This window comes from Trachypithecus francoisi, unplaced genomic scaffold (genome assembly GCF_009764315.1).
Source record: "Trachypithecus francoisi isolate TF-2019V2 unplaced genomic scaffold, Tfra_2.0 Contig01579, whole genome shotgun sequence".
In the NCBI taxonomy this organism is placed as follows: Eukaryota; Metazoa; Chordata; class Mammalia; order Primates; family Cercopithecidae; genus Trachypithecus; species Trachypithecus francoisi.
Window position 1 is genome coordinate 9,191,404 of NW_022681442.1, and position 22,531 is coordinate 9,213,934.

At 50.2% G+C, this 22,531-nt stretch overlaps 1 protein-coding gene across 15 annotated transcripts in view; it reads right to left on the minus strand.

The window, feature by feature from the left end:
- The window catches only part of TACC2 (transforming acidic coiled-coil containing protein 2), a 273,260-nt gene that overhangs the window by 44,102 nt on the left and 206,627 nt on the right, over positions 1-22,531 (minus strand). For all 15 annotated transcript variants that reach the window (XM_033180534.1, XM_033180544.1, XM_033180528.1 and 12 more), the window contains one exon: positions 11,246-11,382. In XM_033180534.1, the coding sequence (XP_033036425.1) occupies positions 11,246-11,382 (137 nt within the window). The remainder of the gene's footprint in view (positions 1-11,245; positions 11,383-22,531) is intronic.

The window sequence follows — 22,531 nt, forward strand, 5'->3', positions numbered from 1 at the left end:
GGACTCCTGGGAAGGAAGCATCCTGGGCAGAAAAGGAATAGCACGAGTAAAGGCTCTGCGGCAGGAGCACCTGGTGTGTTACAGAAATAGCAAGGAGGCCAGTGTGGCTAAAGCAAGGGTCAGGAGTGGGACAGCAAGACAGAGAAACCCTGCAGGAAGGCATATGGAGCCTTCCATAAATATTAATACCAGCCACAGCCACCAACAAGCCTGTTCCTGACTCCTCAGAGCCACTGTGAAGAACAGGGGAGCCTGTACACAGAGGCCCCCGGCACCTGTAGTGGCACTTGCTGTCTGCCACCTGCTGCTCCAGCCATCAGGTGTAACCTCTCCTTCAGTCCTGCCTGCCTATCCTTGGCCCTGCTCTTGCCTAGTCTCATTGCTCTCCCAGCTGCCTCCTCTCAGCTTTTCTACTCATCAGCCACTACCAGCCAAGGAGGTAGCTCCTATTTCCCAAACACGCTGCAGATGCTGCAAACGTTGGCCAAATGATGCTCTAAGGTCCCACCACCCTACTGCCCATGGGGGTCTGGCCAGTCCCAGCTTTGGCTCGGCTGCTCTGGGTTCTGCTGGCACCCAGCGGCATCGTTCATGCATTTCTGAGTTCACAGCTGCTCCAGGCAGTCACGGATGCCAGAAAATGATTTGCCAGAAAACTAAAAGTGTGTCATTGGACAAGGGGGCAAACATGATAAAGCGGTCTGCAGGCCTAAGCACTAGGAGGATGCAGAATGAGGAATAAATGGAGCTGGCACAGGTAAGACCTGGGTGTGCGCCTCATGACTGGTGTTATGTGCCCCCAGTCCCCTTCCGCCACTGGCATGGTTGCCAGACAAACGACAGGATGCTCAGCTGGATTTGAATTTCAGATAAATCAACATTTTTTAAATGTAAGTATGTCCCATGTCTCAATGATTCTTTGTTCATCTAAGATTTAGATTTAATGGGCACCCTGTATTTTCATTTGCTAAATCTGGGAGCCTTCTCTCTCACCCCAACAAACAAACAAGGTTTGGGAAATGCACAATTAACCCCTGAACTGGTCTCTTCCTGTTGATTTTCTCAGAGCAATTCATGCTCCCGACTGCAAATCTCTGGGCAGTGAGTACTTTGCACAGTGCTTACCAAGCTTTGCTCATAAGCAACCTTTCTCCTGGAGAACCTGGCAGAGAACTCAGCTCACAACACAAGAAAACCCCAAGCTTCTTGAGTTTAGGAACCAGCCTTAGCTCTGTTTCCCGCTTGACTGGTCACACTTTCTCTTACAGGATCAAGAAATGCTTGGATTGAAAACGTCATTTGGAAGCACGTCTATGAGCTAGTCCTGGTTTCAAGCCTCTCACTCCCGTCTTCTCCACCCAGGGCCTACCTGGAGCAGATGCCCTAAATACGGAGCTCTTTCTACCAGATGGTTTCTCCAAACACTCCTGCTTCCTTCTCATTTCAAAAGGTGTTGCCTCCCTTCTTTCTAAAATCAACTCACTGTTTCCTCTAGGCCCTAGTACTCTCAAGTACCACATCCTCCCACCAGCAGTGACCTCCTCTTCCTGCTCCGTAATTGCCCCTGGATACACGGAGGGCACAGAGGACCAGGGGATGCTGAGGGGGACCAGGTGCTTTCAAATGGGCCTTGGCAGGAAGAAGAAGGAGCCTCAGCCTATCCCGTCATTTCTAAAGCAAGGCCCACAAAAACTAACCTCCGTCTCAGGCTGTTACACGTGCCTCTGCAGCCTGCAGAAGGAAGCCTTCGGAGGCCCTTCAAATGTCAGCAGTTATCACGCAACAATGAGCGGATATTCAGCTTAACCATCTGCTCATTGCTTCCTCCAGAAGAAAGAGCTCCCTGCCTGCTTAGCATGGCTTTCCTCTTTAGAACTGACATGCTCTCGTTAGCTCATCATGAACCGGAAACCTAATCTTGCTGTAGGGTTTCTTATTCTCGGCATTATGGACGTTTGGGGGCAGTCAGGTTTTTATCCCGGGGGCTGTCCCGTGCCCTGTAGGATGCTTAGCTGCATCCCTGGCCCCCACACACTGGATGCCAGTAGGCCCCACCCCCTACCCCAGTTGTGACAACCAACACTGTCTCCAGACACTGCCATGTACCCTTGGCGGGGGCAAAATCCTCCCTGGTTGGGAGCGGCTGTCTTATTGTGCTGGTCACCAGAGCAGGCTGCTCCACGGGGTCCCTCACAGGGCTGGAATGGCCCCTGTGGTCCAAATGGGTTCCATGTCCTCCCTGCTCACCTACTGGATTTTCTTTTTTTTGAAACAGTCTCACTCCGTCACCCAGGCTGGAGTGCAGTGATGCCATCTCAGCTCACTGAAATCTCCACCTCCCAGGTTCAAGTGATTCTCCTGCCTCAGCCTGCTGAGTACTGGAATTACAGGTATGTGCCATCATGCCTGGCTAATTTTTCTATTTTTAGTAGAGATGGGTTTCACTATATTGGCCAGGTTGGTCTCCAACTCCTGACGGCAAGTGATCCGCCTGCCTTAGCCTACCAAAGTGCTGAGATTATAGGCTCACGAGAGCCACCGCACCCAGCCTCCCTGCTCCCCTGCTGGATTTCTAAACATCCACATGGCATATCTGTGTGAAGACAGATGCAGATGCAATCAACTGTGTGATTCATTTGTTCATTCCACAAATAACCTGGGGTGCCTTCTATATATCAGCCACTGTGGGGTGTGCTGTGGTTATAGAGGTAAGGAAGGACAGGACCCCAGATGAATACACACACAACACTTCCTCCACCTCCTGTCTCCACTGGCACAGATCTGGGCAATGCCCTAGAGAACAGTGCCTTGCACACAGGCTCCAGGTTTCTGGCTCAGTCTGATAACAAAGTCAGCACCTGCGGTTCATCAGATGAAAAGGGTCACTAGGGTTTCCCAGTTACATGAGCCTGCTGGGCTGCCATCACCAAGGACCGCAGACTGGGCGGCTTAAACTACAGAAATGTATTTCTCACGGTGCTGGAGGCTGGAAGTCCAAGGCCAAGGTGCCAGTGGGTTTTTCTCTCCTGAGGCCTCTCTCCTTGGTTTGCAGATGGCCTTTTCTCTGTGTGCACTCCTGGTCTCTTTCTCTTCGTATAGGAACACTGGTCCCCATGGGATTAGGGCCCCACCCGTATGAACCCATTCAACCTTAACTGTCTCCTTAAACATCCTCCCTGCAAATAATCACATTGGGGGTTGGGGCTTCAGCATACAAATGTTGGAGGCCACAATTCAGACCTAGCACCAGTGCTGGGCAAATAAAATGCCCAGGTTGAGGGAAAACAAATGTGTTAGAAATGACAGGAGGCTCCCAGGAAAAGGAGAACGCTAGGACAGGACAGCCGACATCACCCAGCTGATGTCACCCTACCTTCTCCAAAGGCCACACTCTTAGCCTTGCTGGACTATTTCTCACAGAAGCACTTGCTGCTAGCCCCCACATTGGCGCTTCTCCATCCTTCCCTCCTTCCCCCGTCCCGCCGTGAGTTCACTCTGGGCAGGGATCCTTGGCACCCAGAGGGCCAGAGGTGTGCCCAGGCACTCACAGACTCTTCTCTTAAGCTGACACATCACGGGTAGATGGTCTCCTACACAGGGAGCATGGCTTTCTATCTTCTAAGTACATGAATAGTAATCCTCAATTAGTAATATTTGTTCTGGGAAAAGGTCTTCATTTTAAGTAGGCTAACGAGATATAGATAAAGCAGTACTTGGTCTTTGTGTGGCAGTTTGCTGGTTGCTGTGGGCAGCTCAGAGCAAGTCCATAATGAATTTAGTATTTCCCAAATTTGTCTAGCCTAAGATACACCTGAGACACTCATTAAAACCCCAGGTTCCGCCTCCATCTGCCTCCTTCCTCTGCAGAGCGGCAGTTCCTTCCACGGGGCTGGGGTGGGGCTCGGGGCCCATCGTAACAGGTGCCGCAGCTGCGTCTCCTCATCGGGAAGTCTGGAACTGGGCTATCTCACCTCATCTGCTTCTATCTGGGTCTATCCTCATTCTTAAACCTCCAGTGGGCAACGCTTTCGTATTTGGCCACAAAAATGAGTGGGCTTTGAGGATAAGCTTGGATGGGCCTTTGAGCTCCAATTTCCTGTGGGGGTTTTACCTCAGAGGCGTGAGGCATCAGGGCTGCAGAAGTGCCAGGCAGAGGCTGTCCTCTGGTGCCCACCCTCCTCTGATGTGATCCAAAACAGACAGCTCAAGAAACCAAACCCAAAACTGACCAGCAAGAGAGCAGGAGGCCCGTGCCGTGGCTGCCTTCTGTCCTCAGACCAGCAGGTGTTCAGGATCTCACAGAGACCCCAGGAACCCCCACCGGGAGGGTCTGTGCTCCTCTGCTTCCTGAGGTCAAACTTCTGTTCAATTCCCAGAAACCAAGAGGGAAAAGTGCCGTCAAGGCATTGTGGGGAGAGACAGTTACCGACCATGTTAACTCACTTAGTGATGAAGAAATTAAATTCTCTTTACATAAACCAAACTGTTCCCAGCAGAGTCCGCCTTGTGAGCATCTAAGTGACAGAGCCATGGTTAGGATGGGGAGAACCTAAGGGGAGGCTCTGCTCGGTGGGGTAAGAAGAAGACACGCAGGAGCACGGCTGGAGTGACAGCCCCACTGTGCTGTGGGGGCGGTTCCGACAGCTGGGACTTCAGCAACCCCGGGCTGGTCCTGGCTCCACCTAGAGCACGCCACATGTCACTTTTTCTTTCTTTTTTCTTTTTTTTTTTTTTAAGAGCCAGGGTCTCACTCTGTCACCCAGGCTGTAGTGCAGTGGCATTATCATAGGTCACTGCAACCTCGAACTCCCAGGCTCAAGTGATCCTCTTGCCTCACCCTCCTAAGTAGCCAGCCAAACTCGTGATACCACACCTGGCTAGTTTTTAAATTTTTTGTAGAGATGCAGTCTTGCTATGCTGCCCAGGCTGGTCTCAAACTCCTGGGCTCCAGTGATCCTCCCAACTCAGCCTTCCAAAGTGCTGAGATTACAGGCACAGGCAACCGTGCCCAGCCCACATGTACCTGTCTGTCCTGCTTTGCTGATTGTCACTTCTCTCGTGTCAGCCAGAGATGAGCAGCTTTCCTTGCCACGTCCCCACCTGTTGTCCTGCTGGTGGGCTGCCTACCAAGGGGCCACAGTTCCCCCGGCAGGGCCCCAGCATCAGCACAAGGGCTCTGCCAGTTTACTGACTTAACTGCTCGTTTGAAGGCGGAGAGAGAGGGCAATGGGGGAAATAACACCAGCTGTGACCTGGGGCCACTCCTCATCCTTTACAAGCAGGCATGAAATGGGACACTCTGGAAAAGTGCTTTCTTTAAAAGCTGAAGTAGACAGCATGCAGACAGACCACTAACATAATGTCAGATTCAAAAGAGGTCAGTTTCAAAGAGTCCAGAGTCAGATAAAAAGCAGCTGAAACCTTGGCTTTGCCACTAATCAGCTTGGTGACCTTGGCCAAAGTTCCTTAACCTTGCTATGCCTTGATGTCACTGTCTCTAGTACCACCCCCCACAATGTTACTATTTTTCTATTATCATCAAATGTCATCTGTAACAGAACAACACCCGTGGGGCTTCGTGATACCCCTGTCTTCCTGGAAGGATAATGGGCTGAGCAACTAGCCTGGGGTCTGTGGGAGCCCCGAGCATCCCAGGGTCCATCCACGGCCCACTGTGCCTGTGCGGATGTGGAGTGCAGTCAAGCCCCTCCAGTGAGGTCATTGGAGAAGTGAATGTGCGTCCAGAGGGTTGGGGCCCTGCCAGCTTGTTGGTGTCTCCGTCCAAGGTGCACAGGACATGAGGTCACCGTCCTCCCCATGTGAACACAGTCACGGTGGGCAGGTGAGGTGGCCGTCCTTTCAGTGTAGATGTGGCCACCCTGGGGAGATGAGGTCACCGTCCTCTCAGTGTAGATGTGACCACTGTGGGCAGGTGAGGTCGCCGTCCTCTCACTGCAGATGTGGCCACTGTGGGCAGGTGAGGTCACTGTCCTCTCACTGTAGATGTGGCCACTGTGGGCAGGTGAGGTCGCCGTCCTCTCACTGTAGATGTGGCCGCTGTGGGCAGGTGAGGTCACTGTCCTCTCATGTTTCCTCACCTGGCTCTATGCAGGCCCCAAATTCTCCATCATCCTTCCAGCCTGGGATGAGCGGGGCTTGGATCTGGTGGTTATGAACCCATATACCCCTGGCTCAATGGCCAGGGCCTCCAGGTGCAGTGCCAGCCTCTGCCTGGACTGCATCAAAATCTCCAGCGGTCTCACCTGTTCCCTGGTCCTGGGCACATGAAACACTCACATGGTGAGGAGGGAGCAGCCGGCTCAAGAGGGCCTGAGTGCCTGTGGCAGCCAGACCCAGGCCTGAAAAGGCTCGGCCCTCAGCTCACTGTGGCTCTCGTCCACATGTGTGTGTCCCCAAAATTCCTATGTTGAAATCCTCATATATGGTGACGGTATCAGGAGGTGGGGCCTTTGGGAGGTGATGAGCTCATGGGGGCAGTATCCTCAAGAGTGGGATTAGTGCCCTTACAAAAGAGGACTGAGGAAGACTGTATGTCTTTCCACCATGTCAGGCCACAGGGAGGAGGTGCTCTCTGTGAACAGAAAGCAGTTCCTCACTAGACACCAAATCTGCCAGTACCCTGAGCCTGGACTTCCCAGCCTCCAGAACTGCGAGCAATACATTTCTGTTGCTAACAGGTACCCGGTCTATGGTTACGTTGTGATAGCCGCATGATCGGACCTAAGACAGTGTGCTGTCATTAGCTGTCACAGGGAATTCTTGTGTGGGTGAAGAGGGAGAGTCTGTAAGCACCTGGCCCAGGGCATAGCAGGTGCCAGGAAACGGCAACCATAGCCCCCTGCTCTTCACACGCCATAGTGACATCCACCCCTGTGCCCCTGCCCCAGGCTGGGAAGGGCCTCAGCTGGGTTCTGGGATGCCCTACCCCATGCCAGGAAATCTCCCGTGGCTACAGGGAGCACCCACATGTGGCCTCCTTGGAGATGAAAGCAGGTGACAGTGTGTACAAAAACCAGTGGCAGGTCCAAAGAAAATGGAAGCCACTGTGTGCTCTGCAGCCAGGCTGGGCACTGAGCTCCATTCCAAGTCAATGTGAGGACAGCTGTCCACAAACAGCCACCTGGAGCACAATCAGTACCTGGCAAGGACACTGGCACTTGGATCGGGTGGCTGTGCACCTGTATACTCCTGGCTCTACAACTCGGGCCCCCAGGTGCAGTGGCACAATCAGTGCCTGGTGGGACCATGTCCCCAGAGACAGAGGAACAGTGTAGGCATGCAGGGCACCGGGAGGCCCCCGTTACCTCCAAGGCCCCAACATGGGCCTTTCCCTGGGCTTGGCAATCTCCTAGCAAGAATGAGTAAAGAAGCTGCATTCCCCAATGCTGAACAATGTCCCTGATGGGCAGGTGGGCAACTGTCAGAATGGATCCGCCTCAACTCTCCTGCCATGTCAACCCCACTGATCACCCACTGACTCGCAATCCTTTGCCCCATCCTCTGCCTCGGGGGCGTGTCCCAGGCTGTAGCACTCAGGACAGGCTGGCAGGACTGCCCCAGCACACGTCTGAGCAACAGCAGGTCCAGGGACAGCTTTCACTCAGCACCTACTAAGGGCCTGCCCCAGGCTAGGCGCACAAAGGCACCAGCTCACTGCACCTGCGCAGACAGCACTCTGGCTCCAAATGGAAGGGAACCGGGCTTGAAGGTGGGCAGGCCTGGGTTCTGACACCAGAGCCCCTTATCTGCTGTGAGATTGCGCATGAGGTTCGTAACCTCCACGTGTCACTGGGGAATCAGGGGAAGATATCCACTACACAGGGATGCTGTGTGCATACGGCTGATCCTCCCTCCCCTGAGTGGGAGATGAAACACTCAGAGGACCTAGCACAGCCCTGACAAGGCAAATGCTTGAATGGGAGCTATTATTTAATTATATGACATGTAATTATGTCCCTCAGTGGCCGATTTTGAGTTCTAATAACACGGTCTCTGTACATCAGCCAACCATTCCGTTCACAGGACCTAGGGAGGCCAGAGCTGGAAGGATCTGAAGGGGCCCACAGATCACCCTCTTCATTTTACAGATAAGGGAACTGCGCTCAGATGAGCTGAGTCCTGGCCCACCCCAGCTGGCAGCAGGTGTAATCCTTTGCCCCATCTTCTGCCTCAGGATTGTGGTCCAGGCTACAGCCCTCAGGACAGGCTGGCAGGACTGCTCCAGTCCACACATCTTCCATCCCAGGGAGCCCAGAAACGCTGGCAGGACCCAAGGTAGGGCAAGTGAGTGCTTTATAAAATGTAGGTTGCCAGGAGGAAAAACCGTCTTTATTCACAGCCAAAGGTCTCGTGTATTAATTCACGTGGTTCCCGCAGCACCTTTCCCAACATCCCGGGCACTGTGTAGAGGAAAGTAAACAATAGATTTTCCCCTAGTGCCCTTCTTTCCTGTGGTTCACAGAACGAATCTTTCTTCTCCTACAGCCACCTACACTAGCAAGCACAGCTGCCTTCCCACGCCTTCGTAATGCCCCATGCTGGTCTACAGAATGGACGAGGGGACCCTCCGCCTGGGAGGCGGTTTTCTAACCAGGGCAGCAAATCAAATGGATCTTTGTACAGCCCAAGCTAGGGGCCTTTCAGCAGACACAGTTCCAGCCGTAAGTCTCCTGAGTGTACAATCCTTACACAGCCAGCCTCGCGGCCGTTTTCAAAGGAGGAAAAACATAAAGTCCCCGTTCAAACACTCCAACGGGTGTAATCCAAGGTTCTGAGGGGCTGTGACTGCGGCAATGAGCGTTTCCATCCCCTTCCTTGGTGGAGGTTATCTCTTAATCCTCAATAATGCTCATTCTTTTAGTAACTGCCATCTAAGAGAGGTCGGTGTTGTGCGTGTTCGTTTTTAAGAATGGAGATTGTTCTTTGCTTTGCTGAAAGGAAGTTAGGCAGAAGGAAGTAGGACAGGACCAAAGAAGAGAACAGAGTGGCGTCCTGTTCTCCCAGAGCTGGCAGGACATCAGACTGGGAATCCCAAAAGACGCACCTGTGGCCAGAAATAGCCTCTCTGCACACTCCTTCGTGCTGGGGATGAAACACGCCCCGTAACATGCTATCATTTTCTTCTAAACTGTTTGTTTATTTATTATTTTTGAGACACAGTCTGGCTCTGTCACCCAGGCTGGAGTGTAGTGGTGTGCTCTCAGCTCACTGCAACTTCCCCCAGGTTCAAGCCATTCTCCTGTCTCAGCCTCCTGAGTAGCTGGGACTACAGGCGTGCGGCACCACGTCTGCCTAATTTTTGTATTTTTAGTAGAGACGGGGTTTCACTATGTTGGCCAGGCTGGTCTCGAACCCCTGACCTCAGGTGATCCACTCTCCTTGGCCTCCCAGAGTGTTGGCATTACAGGCGTGAGCCACCACGCCCGGCCAAGAATACTTTATTCTTTTTTTTTTTTTTTTTTTGAGATGGACTCACTCTGTCACCTAGGCTGGAGTACAGTGGTGCAATCTCGGCTCACTGCAAGCTCCGCCTCCCGGATTCACACCATTCTCCTGCCTTAGCCTCCTGAGTAGCTGGGACTACAGGTGCCCACCACCATGCCCGGCTAATTTTTTGTATTTTAAACGGAGACGGGGTTTTACCATGTTAGCCAGGATGGTCTCGATCTCCTGACCTCGTGATCCGCCCACCTCGGCCAGAATAGTTTATTCTTCATCACATATTTGACCTAGAGATTACAATGTGTTTGTCATCCAGCCACTTTCCATGAAAACTTATGGGTAGGTTTTTAAAAATATTACGGGAAATAACAGTTTTATATGCTTTATCATACAAAATAAAGGAAGAGATGCAAATGACTCTCTGAGAACTATAGACAGCTCTCCTGGCTCTTCTCTACTTTCAAATCAAAGAAATACCAGTCACTATCCTCCCAGAGCCTGGCGTCTACACTGACTCAGCAAAATCCAGACACTGCTGCGGACTGACGAGCTGTCAAAGACGGGGGACATGGGAGCAGTATTCGGCAGACTCCAGCAAAGGCATCAGCTCTCATTAAAACTGTCCCGCCCCCTTGTCCCAGCACCGGGCCTTGCTGGTTTAGGAACAAAGCCCCAGGAGTGTACATCCTTTCCAAAACAATGGGCTGCTTGAATCCACGGCGGATAAAAAGAATTCTACCCATTTCTTTCTAAAACCAACATCAAGGTCAAAATGTTGTTTTATTGTACAGTTTACCTGGCTCCCGGCCAGGGCAAGAGCATACTGGAGGCACCCAGCCCCATTCTTGGCTCCTTCTCAGGTACAGTTTGCCCTTGGGAGGAAGAGCTAGAGAAGGCGACAAGGGGGCCCCTGGCAGTGGCCACTCTCAGGTATCCAGCGTGTGGCCTAGAAGCGGTAGAAGGGGTTTGGCCCTGCAGACTCCTAATCACAAGGGAGGGCTGTGGGCCTCCAGAGGCCCAAGGAAGGCCAGAATGGGGTCCTCTAAAGTGTAGGGCCCAGAGCTGTCCAGGTCTAAGGACCCCCCAGCCCCCTGGCCAGCCTGTGGAGCCATTTCTGGCAGGCCCCATCTCTTCCAGCTCCTATGAATCTTCCATGTGAGAGGTGGTTCTCTGTGCTGGTGTAACTGGGAGGTGCAGAATACACCACAGGGGTGGGGTGGGGACGAGATCTATTCCATCTGTCCACTAACCACCTGTCTAAAAGGAACATAGAGGTGTTTCCACTCACACTAAGGGAGAAAGATGTGGGAATGTGATAAGAAATCAGGTGACAACAAGACTCATGAGGAATAAAGAAACCACCATGATGTGCTGTGAATGTCCACCTCTATCCTCGCCCACTGGCTACCTTCCTTCCCCAAGCCTAGCGCTGGAAATACACATGTAGATTCGCAGGCCTGTCCAGAACTAACATTCTTACAAGAGCAAGGCGCCAAGTGCTAGAATCCAAGACTGTGCTGTGAACTTTCAAGACCCACTGCCCTCCTCCAAACCCGATCTCCCCAGAGGCCTCCCCTAAAATTCTGCAAAACAAATGGAGAATAATCCAATGTATCTGTTCACCCTTCATTTTCAAGAAAACTACAAAAGCCACATCAAGCACAACTCAAAGCCAAGAGGCCGACTCGGTGCTCGCCTCCAGCCTGACCGGGGGAAGTGCCGCAGATCTCCCGCAGGGCTCACAGCCACAAGGCTGTCTGGGGACTTCCCTACCCTTGGTTACCTGGTTCTTCCGGGGGTGGCTGTGCGCTGACCTCGGGTTCTGGGATGACTTCAGGGGGTGGTGGGGGTGGAGCTGGCGGAGCTTTGACAGGGGTCGTTGACTCCGGGGTCTCAAATGCCTCTTCAGAATCGGAACTCCTGAGGACACAGGGAGAAGCACAGGTTAGAAAGGGGCCCAGAGCCAGTTCTGCTGAGCAAGTGTGGCCTTCGCACCCAGAGCCAGTGGGTTCCTGCTCAATTAAGCTGTGCAGGCACAGATGAGAGGAAAGTCACTTTCTCAGTCGTGATTCCTAAGGGTGAATCTTATCACTGGCTCTGATTGCACACAAATGATGTATTCTTTGAACTCGGCTCTACTGGAAATACACGCTTCTCGCCTTAGTGGCAAATACACACACAGCGGACTCTGGATGAACTTCCGCACACAATCATTATTAGGTATTGATTCAAAGAGAGAGAGAAGGGCATTCTGCATGTTCAATGCCATGGTGCCAACTCACCCACATGATCCACTCCATCATCCTCTCCACTGTCCTGCTTTCGCAGCACCTCTCATAACTTGTGAGTACAGACTAATTCTCGTGGTGTTTACTGTCTTTCTTTTCTACTGAGCTCAAAACACAGGAGGGCAGCCGGCCTTGTTTATCGCAGTATCTCCAAGCCTCTCAGTGGAGGGCCGGGAATTAACACGTGTTGAGTGGGTGAATGGAGTGAATGAAGGAAGCCAGCAAGCTGGCCAGGCAGGGGGTGCATCAGACTAAGACACAAGCACAGCCACCAACCCCGACACAGTGAAAATGGCCCTCGCTGGTCTGCAGGGAAGTCTGTTTCCAAGGAAGACTCTTCACCCAGAGAACTGAACCAAAAATCCATGTGGAGAAATTCTGTCCACTAACAAGGAGAGGTCACTGGCCACGCCTTGGCCTGGGCTGAAGAGGAACCAACAGGCCAGGTGTGGTGGCTCATGCCTCTAATCCCAGCGCTTTGGGAGACTCAGGTGGGAGGACTGCTTGATGTCAGGCGTTTGGGACCAGCCTGGGCAACACAGTGAGGCCCTATTTCTATAAAAAATAAAAATAAAAAATTACCACAGCACATGCCTATGATCTCAGCTACTAGGGAGGGTGAGATAGGAGGATTACTTGAGCCCAGAAGTTTGAAGCTTCAGTGAGCTGTGACTGTGCCAGTGCACCCCAGCCTAGGTGATAGAGCAAGACCCTGTCTCTTAAAAAAAAATAAAAAGAACACAAGGAAGAACCAACAGACAGCCCTCCCCATCACCCTGCTTCCACCGGTGACTCAATTTTATGCCAGAAAGAATAAGGCTTCCCCCAGTACTAAGCCAGCTCCACCTATGCTCAAGATGCCCACGGGCCCACGGTCCTGAGCCCAGCTTTGCCTCAGAGGACAGCTAGCCTGGTAGCAGCAGGAGCAGCTGGGCTGAGTCCCATTTTGGAAGGGTTAAACAGACCAAAATATTGATTTATTCATTTGCAATGAGGGGGTTAATTATCAAGAGGGTGGACACTTAGGGTGGCTGAATGGCACAAATGATCCCAGTAAGCAAATCTGGTGAAGACATGAAATCAGGGTGACCTGGCAGGTGACTACGGACAGTGTGGGCACGAAGCTGCACCGTGTCACCAAGCCGTGCAACCCAATGCTGAGAGATGCTCAGACTGCTGAGCTTCCACAAGGACCAAAGAACCAGGGACCCCAGTAGAGGCCATCATCTTCTAAAGACCATCAGCCAGCTGGCAGAGAGCACCAGGAACCAAACCAATCCCTCCACTATCCGTTGGGACCTGAAGAAAGAGCTATTTGGTGAGTTCACTTCAGAAAATATATATCAATGCTTTTACAACTAGTTTGTCAGTGACTTACTTCATCAGCACCAAAGATCCCCTTGCCCCCTCCACCCCCGTAAGGACCTTGGCTCCTCCAACCAGCCACAAAGCCTCCAGGGAACAAAAGAGTTTAAAAGAAACATCATAGCTGCCTTTGATGGGATCCAACGAGCCAAACCCACTCTACTATTACATTTCACGAGGAAAAAATTCATGCAAACACAACAGAAGATACTGACTTCTTACAAACACTCATTAATACCAAAGGGCTTAGCTTTTGTCTATGGGGAGAGGGTAAGATCCACACTTGCACAACAACAGATCGAGGTACCTGAAGCATCTGTTTATCACTGTGGAAAACAAAAGGAGGTCGCACAACTGAGCAGCAAAGAAGAATGAGAGTTCAGATCAGCCTGGCAGGCCCTGGGCACGGCCCTGGGTGTAGCCCTGGGAACCCAACTTCCTCACCAGGCCCCTAGCACTGCACCATCAAGAGCAACACTGACAAGATACACAGAGATGACTTGCCTTTTTCCAGAGCCTCCCTGAAGCACCAGCAGACTAGAGTCCCCACTGCTGGTCACCGCTGTCCACATCCACCGGGCCCATTCCACTGGGGACCACATCTGCCAGGAGGCATAGGCCATTTCCGCTGAAGAACAGCCTCTGTCCCCCAAATTCCCACTCCCAATTCCCCTGCTGGTATCTCTTGGATCTAAATCTCTTTCAATGTCACCCAAAAAGTTAGCTGCACCACCAGCCACAGATGCTGTGAGCTTCTCCAGTGTCCGGAGACCCCGGTGCTGTCCCACTCAAGCAGAGATTCGAGGAAAGCCTGAGTAGTCGTCCATCCCCTGGCTTCTGCATTCCTGGGCACTGGCAACGTCAGGCTCTGAAGCACAAAAGGCCCTGCTCTTTCTGAACAGCACAAGCAAGCAACAGGGAGGGCCGGATGCCCCTCGGTTCCAGCCGCTGAATTCCAATGAGGTCTCCGCTGCAGCAGCTGCCCAGCCTGCGCACCTGCTCAGAGGGACCACCGTTCACTATCGCCCTGTGTGGAAGGCAGAGCATGGGGTGGGCCAGGGCACACCAAGCCCCTTTGTGGTCCCTTGCCTGTTTACTATGAACGATTTCTGCATCAAAACCCCAGGGCCCACCATGGACCACGAGAATGGCATTCACTTCCGGTGCTGCCTGCCTTGTTTTCATAGTTCTGAGCCCGCTCTTGGGAACAGAGAGCAAGTTAATTAGAGGAGGTGGATGGCAGCTTTTTTAATTAGCTCTTTTTTCCCTATCCAGTTTCCCAGGGGCTCAAATACATTTCTAAGAAGCAAGGATTTCGGCAGTCCACCCCCAACGAGTCTGTACATAAAAATAAAGCAGCACTTTGGAGGCCCAGTGTATGAGCGCAATTCTCACTGGCTGTTTGATATTTCTTTTCCTACTAGAAAAAAAACCAAAGTACAAGAAATTATTCTGTTAAGGCTCCACACATTTTAAAAATGAAAGAAAAGAAAATTAATTTGCTACAAAAATGTAGCAGAAAGAGAAATGCTGTCATTACAATCTGCTGAAATATCTCTATTATAGGAAATATCTAAATTATAGGAAAATGTATTTATCAGGACATGCATATGCTATGTCCACTACAGAAGTAAATATGCAAATGCAATAAAATATCTATATTTCTATAGTGTAAACCAACCTTGTCCAATCCACGGTCTATAGGCTGCATGCTGCCCAGGACAGCTTTGAATGCGGCCCAACATAAATTCGTAAATTTTCTTAAAACACTATGAGAGTTTGTTGTGATCTTTTTTTTACAGTTCATCAGGTATCATTAGTGTTAGCATATTTTATGGGTGGCCCAAGACAATTCTTCTTCTCCCAATGTTGCTGAGGGAAGCCAAAAGATTGGACACCCCTGGCTTATAACACTTTAATTCTTAGCTTGAAAAGCATGATAATTACTACCATTTGTTGAACATACTGTTATGTGTCAGGCACAGGAATAGGCCCTTTGTACACACATCTAAAGTCTTCAAAACTGTCCTGCCTAGCCAGGTATGGTGGTGCACACTTGTAATCCCAGCTATGTGGGAGGCTGACTCAGGAGGATCGCTTCAGTCCAGGCGTTTGAGACGGCAGCAAGCTATGATCGCACAACTATACTCCAGCCTGAACGACAGAGCGAGACTCTGACTCTTAAGAAAAGAAAAGGTCCTGGCTGCCAGAGAGCAGGCCCATTTCACAGATGAGACAATTAGGCAATAGAGGTGCACACTCCTTTGCCAGAGGCTGTACGGTTACTAAATGATGGAAGTTAAGTCTCAAATCCAGAACTGCCTGTCTCTAAAACCTATGCCCTTTTTGCTACGTCTGTGGCTTCCAAACATTTTTAGTGAGCTCAATTTACAATATGCTTGTATTATAAGGTCTATCATGGAGAGCAATTAAGTTGTTTGGAGGAACTTGAAAATCTGACACTAAGGGCTGGAGACGTGAGGTAGCCGGATGCCTGTTGATTTCTCCCCCCTGCACATCACTGGGAAGAGTCCTGAGATGCACCCTTGAGTCATTACAAACAGCCCCTGATTTTTAACGGCCTGTCCTGTGATCATGCAATAATTTTTAATAAGGCAGACAGGGCAGGAGTGTCAACCAGCTGTACCAACCGAATTAACCTATCAGTATAAGGCAATCAATGTGCTAATGGGATCCAATACCACACGGTGCAGTGTGTGCAACCAAGCAGGCAGGAGGGAAACACATAAATCCAAGTGCGGACAGATTGTGCTGGCCACGAAAACAGGACCCTGCCGAGCTCCTCGAGTGTGCGCTAGTTCAGCTTAAAAACGTGTTTTTCAAGTACTTCCTTGGTCTCTAGAGTCCCAGAGCAGGCGTAAAGCCTCTGTTCCACACAGTGCTGAATTAAGCACCTCCGCAGCTGACACACTGTGTCAAAGAAGGACATGGAAAATGGCCCCAAAGCAACAGTCAGGTAGCTGGAAAATGCAGACCCTAAGAGTCTGTTTCCCTGTGTTTGTGATTTGGTTTAAACATTTTCAGGTTTTTACTTCTATGAACTATGACAACAAAATAGTTTAAGATGAGCATCCACACACATACATAATATACACATACACACATATATACACACGTGTGAACGTGTGAGTATATCTCTAAAACACAAGCATCTTGTAATAAAGAGGTACTATAGATGTAGTTCCCAGTATATCATTAAATGGTTACATTTGCTCAAGTTTTACTGGAGATAATTCAAGGGATTGGAATAATAAATTGCAAAGGCCATAAAATCTTGGAAGTTGGAAGGAAATTTAGAGATCATATCCTATTCCAACACACTTATCCCAGCTAAAGCCCAGAGAGCTAAAGTGGCTTGCCCAAGGTGGCCAGCCCATTCATGACAACCAGAGCTGGAAATTCCATAGAACTGGGCCTACCTTCATGGAGCACTGTCTCCAAACAAGAGCCTTGCTCTAAATACAACACCCATCCTGGAAATCTAAAGTTTATACAACATTTGAATATTACCTGATTATCAAGAAATAATTCCTTCTTGAGCATTGTCTAAGGGGAAGAGGACACTTCCATACTTGAATCCAGGTCAATTCCTTAGAATTCCCGTTTGCAGCTCCCAACATGAAAGTGATCCAGGAACTGGAGGGAAGGTCTTGGGACCACCCCTCAGAGTGAAAGGACACAGTGCAGGCCAAAGACAGGGGCTTCCTTCTTCTGAGCTCCCCTCCTCCTCCCACCTCTTTTTCCCTTGAAGACCAAGCCCAGGTAAAAGCAACAGCTCTGGACAAAAGCCCTGCTTGGGGAAAGCCAGCCAGCATTGTCCAGGCTGAAAGAGCAGCTGCCATCCCTGAAGAGAGAGGGAGACCTTCCAGAAACAAAACTGAGCCCTCGGCGACAGATCAGTCTCATTCATCTCTTCATCTCATGTAAGAGTCTGAGGAATCTGTGAGTGAGTGGATATTTTTGAAACTGCAGCATGCTAGATTCTATTCAACAAAATATTCCGCTGAATGAGACCTTCAGATGGTCTTGCCAATAAAAGCTTTCCCCTCCCCAGTCTGTGCACACACACACACCTCGCTGGCATAAAACAACATGATCAGACCGGTCATTTTTTTAAGGGCTGACAAAATAGTCTTTTGCTTTAATTCTTCCATCCTGCACTTACAAAAGGAACTGCTCTGCGATATCAATATTTAGGCAAATAAGAACATGATTTCAATACAAGCAAATGCCGAGGCCCATCTTGGACGGTCAGGTGACTGAGAAGCAGCCAGCCAGGTGCTGCCTTCCATGAATAAACACTGAGCTGGCTCTGGCAAGCCAGGCTGCCAGAATTTTCCAGGCTGCCACCTATGGCTGCCTCAAGAAAAATCAAAGCAGATGACAACACATTTACCCCGAGATTCCCAGTGGGTCCTATTTTCAGAATCAAGTAGCTATCACTTTGTGGCTATGTTGTGATGTTACCAGGGTTCCTGGAGCACTGGCCATCGCCGTCCTGACCATCGCTAGGTTACAGCAACAGCATGACTAAGAGGAAAGAGCACCGCAGATTGAGGAGTCCCATTCCTGGGTTACGGCCAGGTGTTAATTGAATACAGTGGCAAGAAATAGGAACCCAATTCTGAATTTAAACTAAAGCATGGTCAGGCACCATGGCTTATGCCTGTAATCCCAGCACTTTGGGAGGCCAAGGCAGGCAGATCACCTGTGGTCAGGAGTTCGAGACCAGCCTGGTCAACATGGTGAAACCCTGTCTCTATTTAAAAAAAAAAAAAAAAACAAAGATTAGCCAGGCATGGTGGCGCATGCCTGTAGTCCCAGCTACCTGGCAGGCTGAGGCAGGAGAATTGCTTGAACCCGGGAAGCGGAGGTTGTAGTGACCCAAGATCGCGCCACTGCACTCCAGGCTGGATGACAGGGTGAGACTCCGTCTCAGAAAAAAAAAAAAAAAAAAATTACTAAAAACCTAAGGAAGCTAAGGAACCACATCTGCAGAGACAGGAATGAGGGCACTTCAGTCCGCCAACCATTTTCTGAATCTCACCTCATGGTTTAACTTCCAGGGAGGGAGTATCTACTTGGCTCCTCTTGGGTCTCTTGGCTGGAAGAGGGTAGGGAACCTTAACAATGGAACAACCTGCTGAGACTCAACAGAATGGGGAGACAGACTTCCCCAAAGGCAGGCAGAAGGTGGAAGGGAGGGCAGGCAGGCCACAAACAACCAGAGTCCACTACAGGATGCCTCCCAGCTCCCCTTGACAAGCACATGGCCTTAGGCAAGACGCCTGACCTCCCAGGCCCTGGGACTGTCACATAAATGGACATATTAATGACCATAAGAATAATGCCTCCCCATTATTATTGCAGCTCTGACTCTGCCCTTGGCCTCCAAGCATTAGAAATTTGGGGAAATTGGGGGCTGGGCACAGCAGCTCACGCCTATAATCCCAGCACTTTGGAAGGCCAAGGTGGGGCGAATCACCTGAGATCAGGAGTTCCAGACCAGCCTGGCCAAGATGGAGAAACCCTGTCTCTACTAAAACTACAAAAATTAGCTGGGCGTCGTGGCGTGTGCCTGTAATTCCAGCCACTCAGGAGGCTGAGGCCTGAGAATCGCTTGAACCTAGGAGGCAGAGGTTGAAGTGAGCCAAGGTCACGCCACTGCATTCCAGCCTGGGCGACAGAGCAAGACTCTGTCTCAAAAAAAAAAAAAAGAAAATGTGGGGAAATGTAATTTTGCTAGCAAGCAGACCCAGTCCTCTGTTTCACTTGGTCAAAGCTGCTGAGCTGGACAGGAAAGAGACCCTGGAGGCAGGAACAAACTGTGGCTGGTGCTAAGCCAGGCCGCCTGCAGACACCAGAGTGTACCGAAGAAAGGGCAAGCTCCGGGTCATGCTGAGGTCAACTTCATCCTCCCCTCAAGGGGCACAGATCCAGGGCCAGGGGACTGCTTCCAGAATGAAGGGGGCTCAGTGTGGCACTGTGCCCATGTGGGTGTGCATATGTGTGTCTGCTGAAACTCACTCCCCTAACACAAACATACTTGGTTTCGAAATTGGCTTATTTGTGACAATAGCAGGCTCCTTGCAAAAGAGAAGTGACTTTCTAGTGGCTGAGGGCCCACTGCAGGAAGTGCAGAGTGACACACTAAGCTGGCCCTCACAACCCGGGCTCATGATTTCACTAATTTGTAACTGGACCCTGCTGTGTCTTCCTGGAGAAAGGCCAAACTGAATCAAGTGTCAGGAGAAATAAAGAAACAAGAGCCTCGGACTGCCCTTTTAGTTTCCTTGCCTTCACACACAGATATCGCCAAAGTCTCTTTGTAGCTAAACTCCTTGATTGAGTAACTTAAATTGGAATCTTAAAACTCAGGTTTGGCCAGGGGCGGTGGCACATGCCTGCAATCCCAGGACTTTGGGAGGCCGAGGTGGGTGGATCACTTGAGGCCAGGGGTTCGAGACCAGCCTGGCCAACACGGTGAAACTCCGTCTCTACTAAAAATACAAAAATTAGCCAGGTGTGGTAGCGGGCACCTGTAATCCCAGCTACTCGGGAGGCTGAGGCAGGAGAATTACTTAAACCCAGGAGGCAGAGGTTGCAGTGAGTGGAGATCGTGCCACTGTACTCCAGCCTGGGTGACAGAACAAGACTGTGTTTCAAAAAAAAAAAAAACCTCATTTTTCTTCCCCCCCAGGGACTGATTCTTGCTCATCACCTAGACTGGAGTACAGTGGCACAGTCATATAGCTCACTGTAGCCTCAAACTCTTGGGCTGAAGAGATCCTCCTGCCTCAGCCTCCCAAGTAAACTGGGACCACAGGTGTGTGCCACCACACCCTGCTGGTCTCAAATGACCCTCCCACCTCGGCTTCCCAAAATGGTGGGATTATAGGCATGAGCTACTGGGCCTGACCACTAAACTGAGATTCTTTTTTTTCTTTTTTTTTTTTTTTGAGACAGAGTCTTGCTCTGTCGCCTAGGCTGGAGTGCAGTGGTGTGATCTTGGTTCACTGCGAGCTCCACCTCCTGGATTCACGCCATTCTCCTGCCTCAGCCTCCCAGGTAGCTGGGACTACAGGCGCCCGCCACTAGGCCCAGCTAATTTTTTATATTTTTAGCAGAGACGGGGTTTCACCATGTTAGCCAGGATGGTCTCAATCTCCTGACTTCGTGATCTGCCTGCCTCGGCCTCCCAAAGTACTGGGATTATAGGCGTGAGCCACCACGCCCAGCCTAAACTGAGATTCTTAAAAAATGTAATAGAAAATGAGTTACTTGGCCGGGCATGGTAGCTCACACCTGTAATCCCAGCACTTTGGGAGGCTGAGGTGGGCGGATCACCTGAGGTCAGGAGTTTGAGACCAGCCAGGACAACAAGGCGAAACCCTGTCTCTACTGAAAATACAAAAATTAGCCAGGAATGGTGGTGGGCGCCTGTAATCCTAGCTGCTCGGGAGGCTGAGGCGGGAGAATAGTTTGAAGCCGGGAGGCGGAGGTTGCAGTGAGCCGAGATCACGCCATTGCACTCCGGCCTGGGCAACAAGAGCGAAACTCTGTCTCAGAAAAAAAAAAAAGAAAAAATAGAAAATGAGTTACTTATGGATACTATTAAGAAAAGAAAAGAAAAGTGAATTCAAAAAGACATAAGAAGGAGCTTTCAACAGGTTGTCATTAAAGTCCTTGTATTTTCTCTAGAGAGGAGAAGTACAGTAACACCCTACCTATTCACAAGCCACTTAACAAGCAAACGAGTACCCCTTTACCCATCTGAAACACAACCATGACCCTAAAACACAAACATTTCTGTTCCACCAAGTCATGAGACACAGAGCTTACGCTAAAGGATCCTGCACATGACTCAATAAAAAGATCCGTCTGCTCTTCTCTGGAAACACACTTAGCCTTCTTTTACAGTCTAGTCTAATAGGTTTGGTATCTGGTTTCAGAACCCAAATCAAATGAGAAGGGGTAGGGTAATGTTGGAGGCAGGCACACAGATAGCATTGATAAAGAGTATGGCTGGGTGCGGGGGATCACGCCTGTAATCCCAAGACTTTGGGAGGCCGAAGTGGGTGGACCACTAGAGGTCAGGAGTTCGAGACCAGCCTGATCAACATGGAGACACCCCATCTCTACTAAAAATACAAAAATTAGCTGGGCATGGTGGCATGTGCCTGTAATCCCAGCTACTCAGGAGGCTGAGGCAGGAGAATCACTTGAATAAACCCAGGAGGTGGAGATTATAGGAAGCCAGGATCACGCCATTGCACTCCAGCCTGGACAACAAGAGCAAAACTCAAAACTCCGTCTCAAAAAAAAAAAAAAAAAAAAAGAGCATGTGACAGGCCAGGCACAGTGGTTCGCTTCTGTAATCCCGGCACTTTGGGAGGCCGAGGCAGGAGGATTGCTTGAGCCCAGGAGTTTCAGATTAGCCTGAGCAACATGATGAGATCCCAGCTCTACTAAAAAAATCAATCAATCAATCAATCAATCAATCAATAAAAAAGAGTAAGTGATAGCAGAGACAGAAAAACCATAAAGAAGATGCAAGAACTCAAAGAGCAGTCAGCTCTGGCCAACTGCTGGAGCTTCCCCAAGCACCTAGCAGGGGACAGACTCCCCATTGCTATCACCCCTCAGTAACATAATCACTGTTAACGAAGGTGAGTGGGATTGCATGTACAATCAGGATAGCTCCCAGTTAGGTGATAAGTAGCAAAAAAAAAAACCCAGCAAATTAAGAAATGTATATATAATATGAGCTTATTTCAGATAAAATAATTATATATAGACTTAGACAAAGATACCTAAATACATATGTACACTGACATACATAGATGTCTATGTATAGACACACACACATAAAAGCAACGCATAGGTGTTGTTTATGTAAGTCAGAAAAAGATATTTAAACACGGGTACCAGAAACAAGGTTGCCTTGGTACAAGGGAGGATACAGGCCCCAACAAGGCAGAGCTCAGTCACCCTGCTGGGGACTCAAGGGTCTTCCCAGACGTGCTCAGCAAGTTCTTCCAAATCTCATCCAGGTCCTGGATACAACCAACACATGGAACCCAGGTGGGATCCGGTTAGCTGGATTTTGTCCAGGGCAACATGGATTAAGGGAAGGAGCCAACAAGGAGTTTGGAAGAAGCAGAGGAGTGGCAAAAATGTAGCTGTCCCCCTTTGCACTGGCCAGGGAAGACACACCAACCAGGGCACCCCCCCACCCCCAGGCTGTACTATCAGGGGTGCCTCAGGGACCCCCTCCAGGCGTCCCCCAGCCAGCAAGACACATCCATCCTGCATCAGAGGCTCATGTTCCACACTCACCAAGCATCCTTCTGATTACAAGTATGGTTTCTCAGGCAGGTACCCAAGGACCAGGA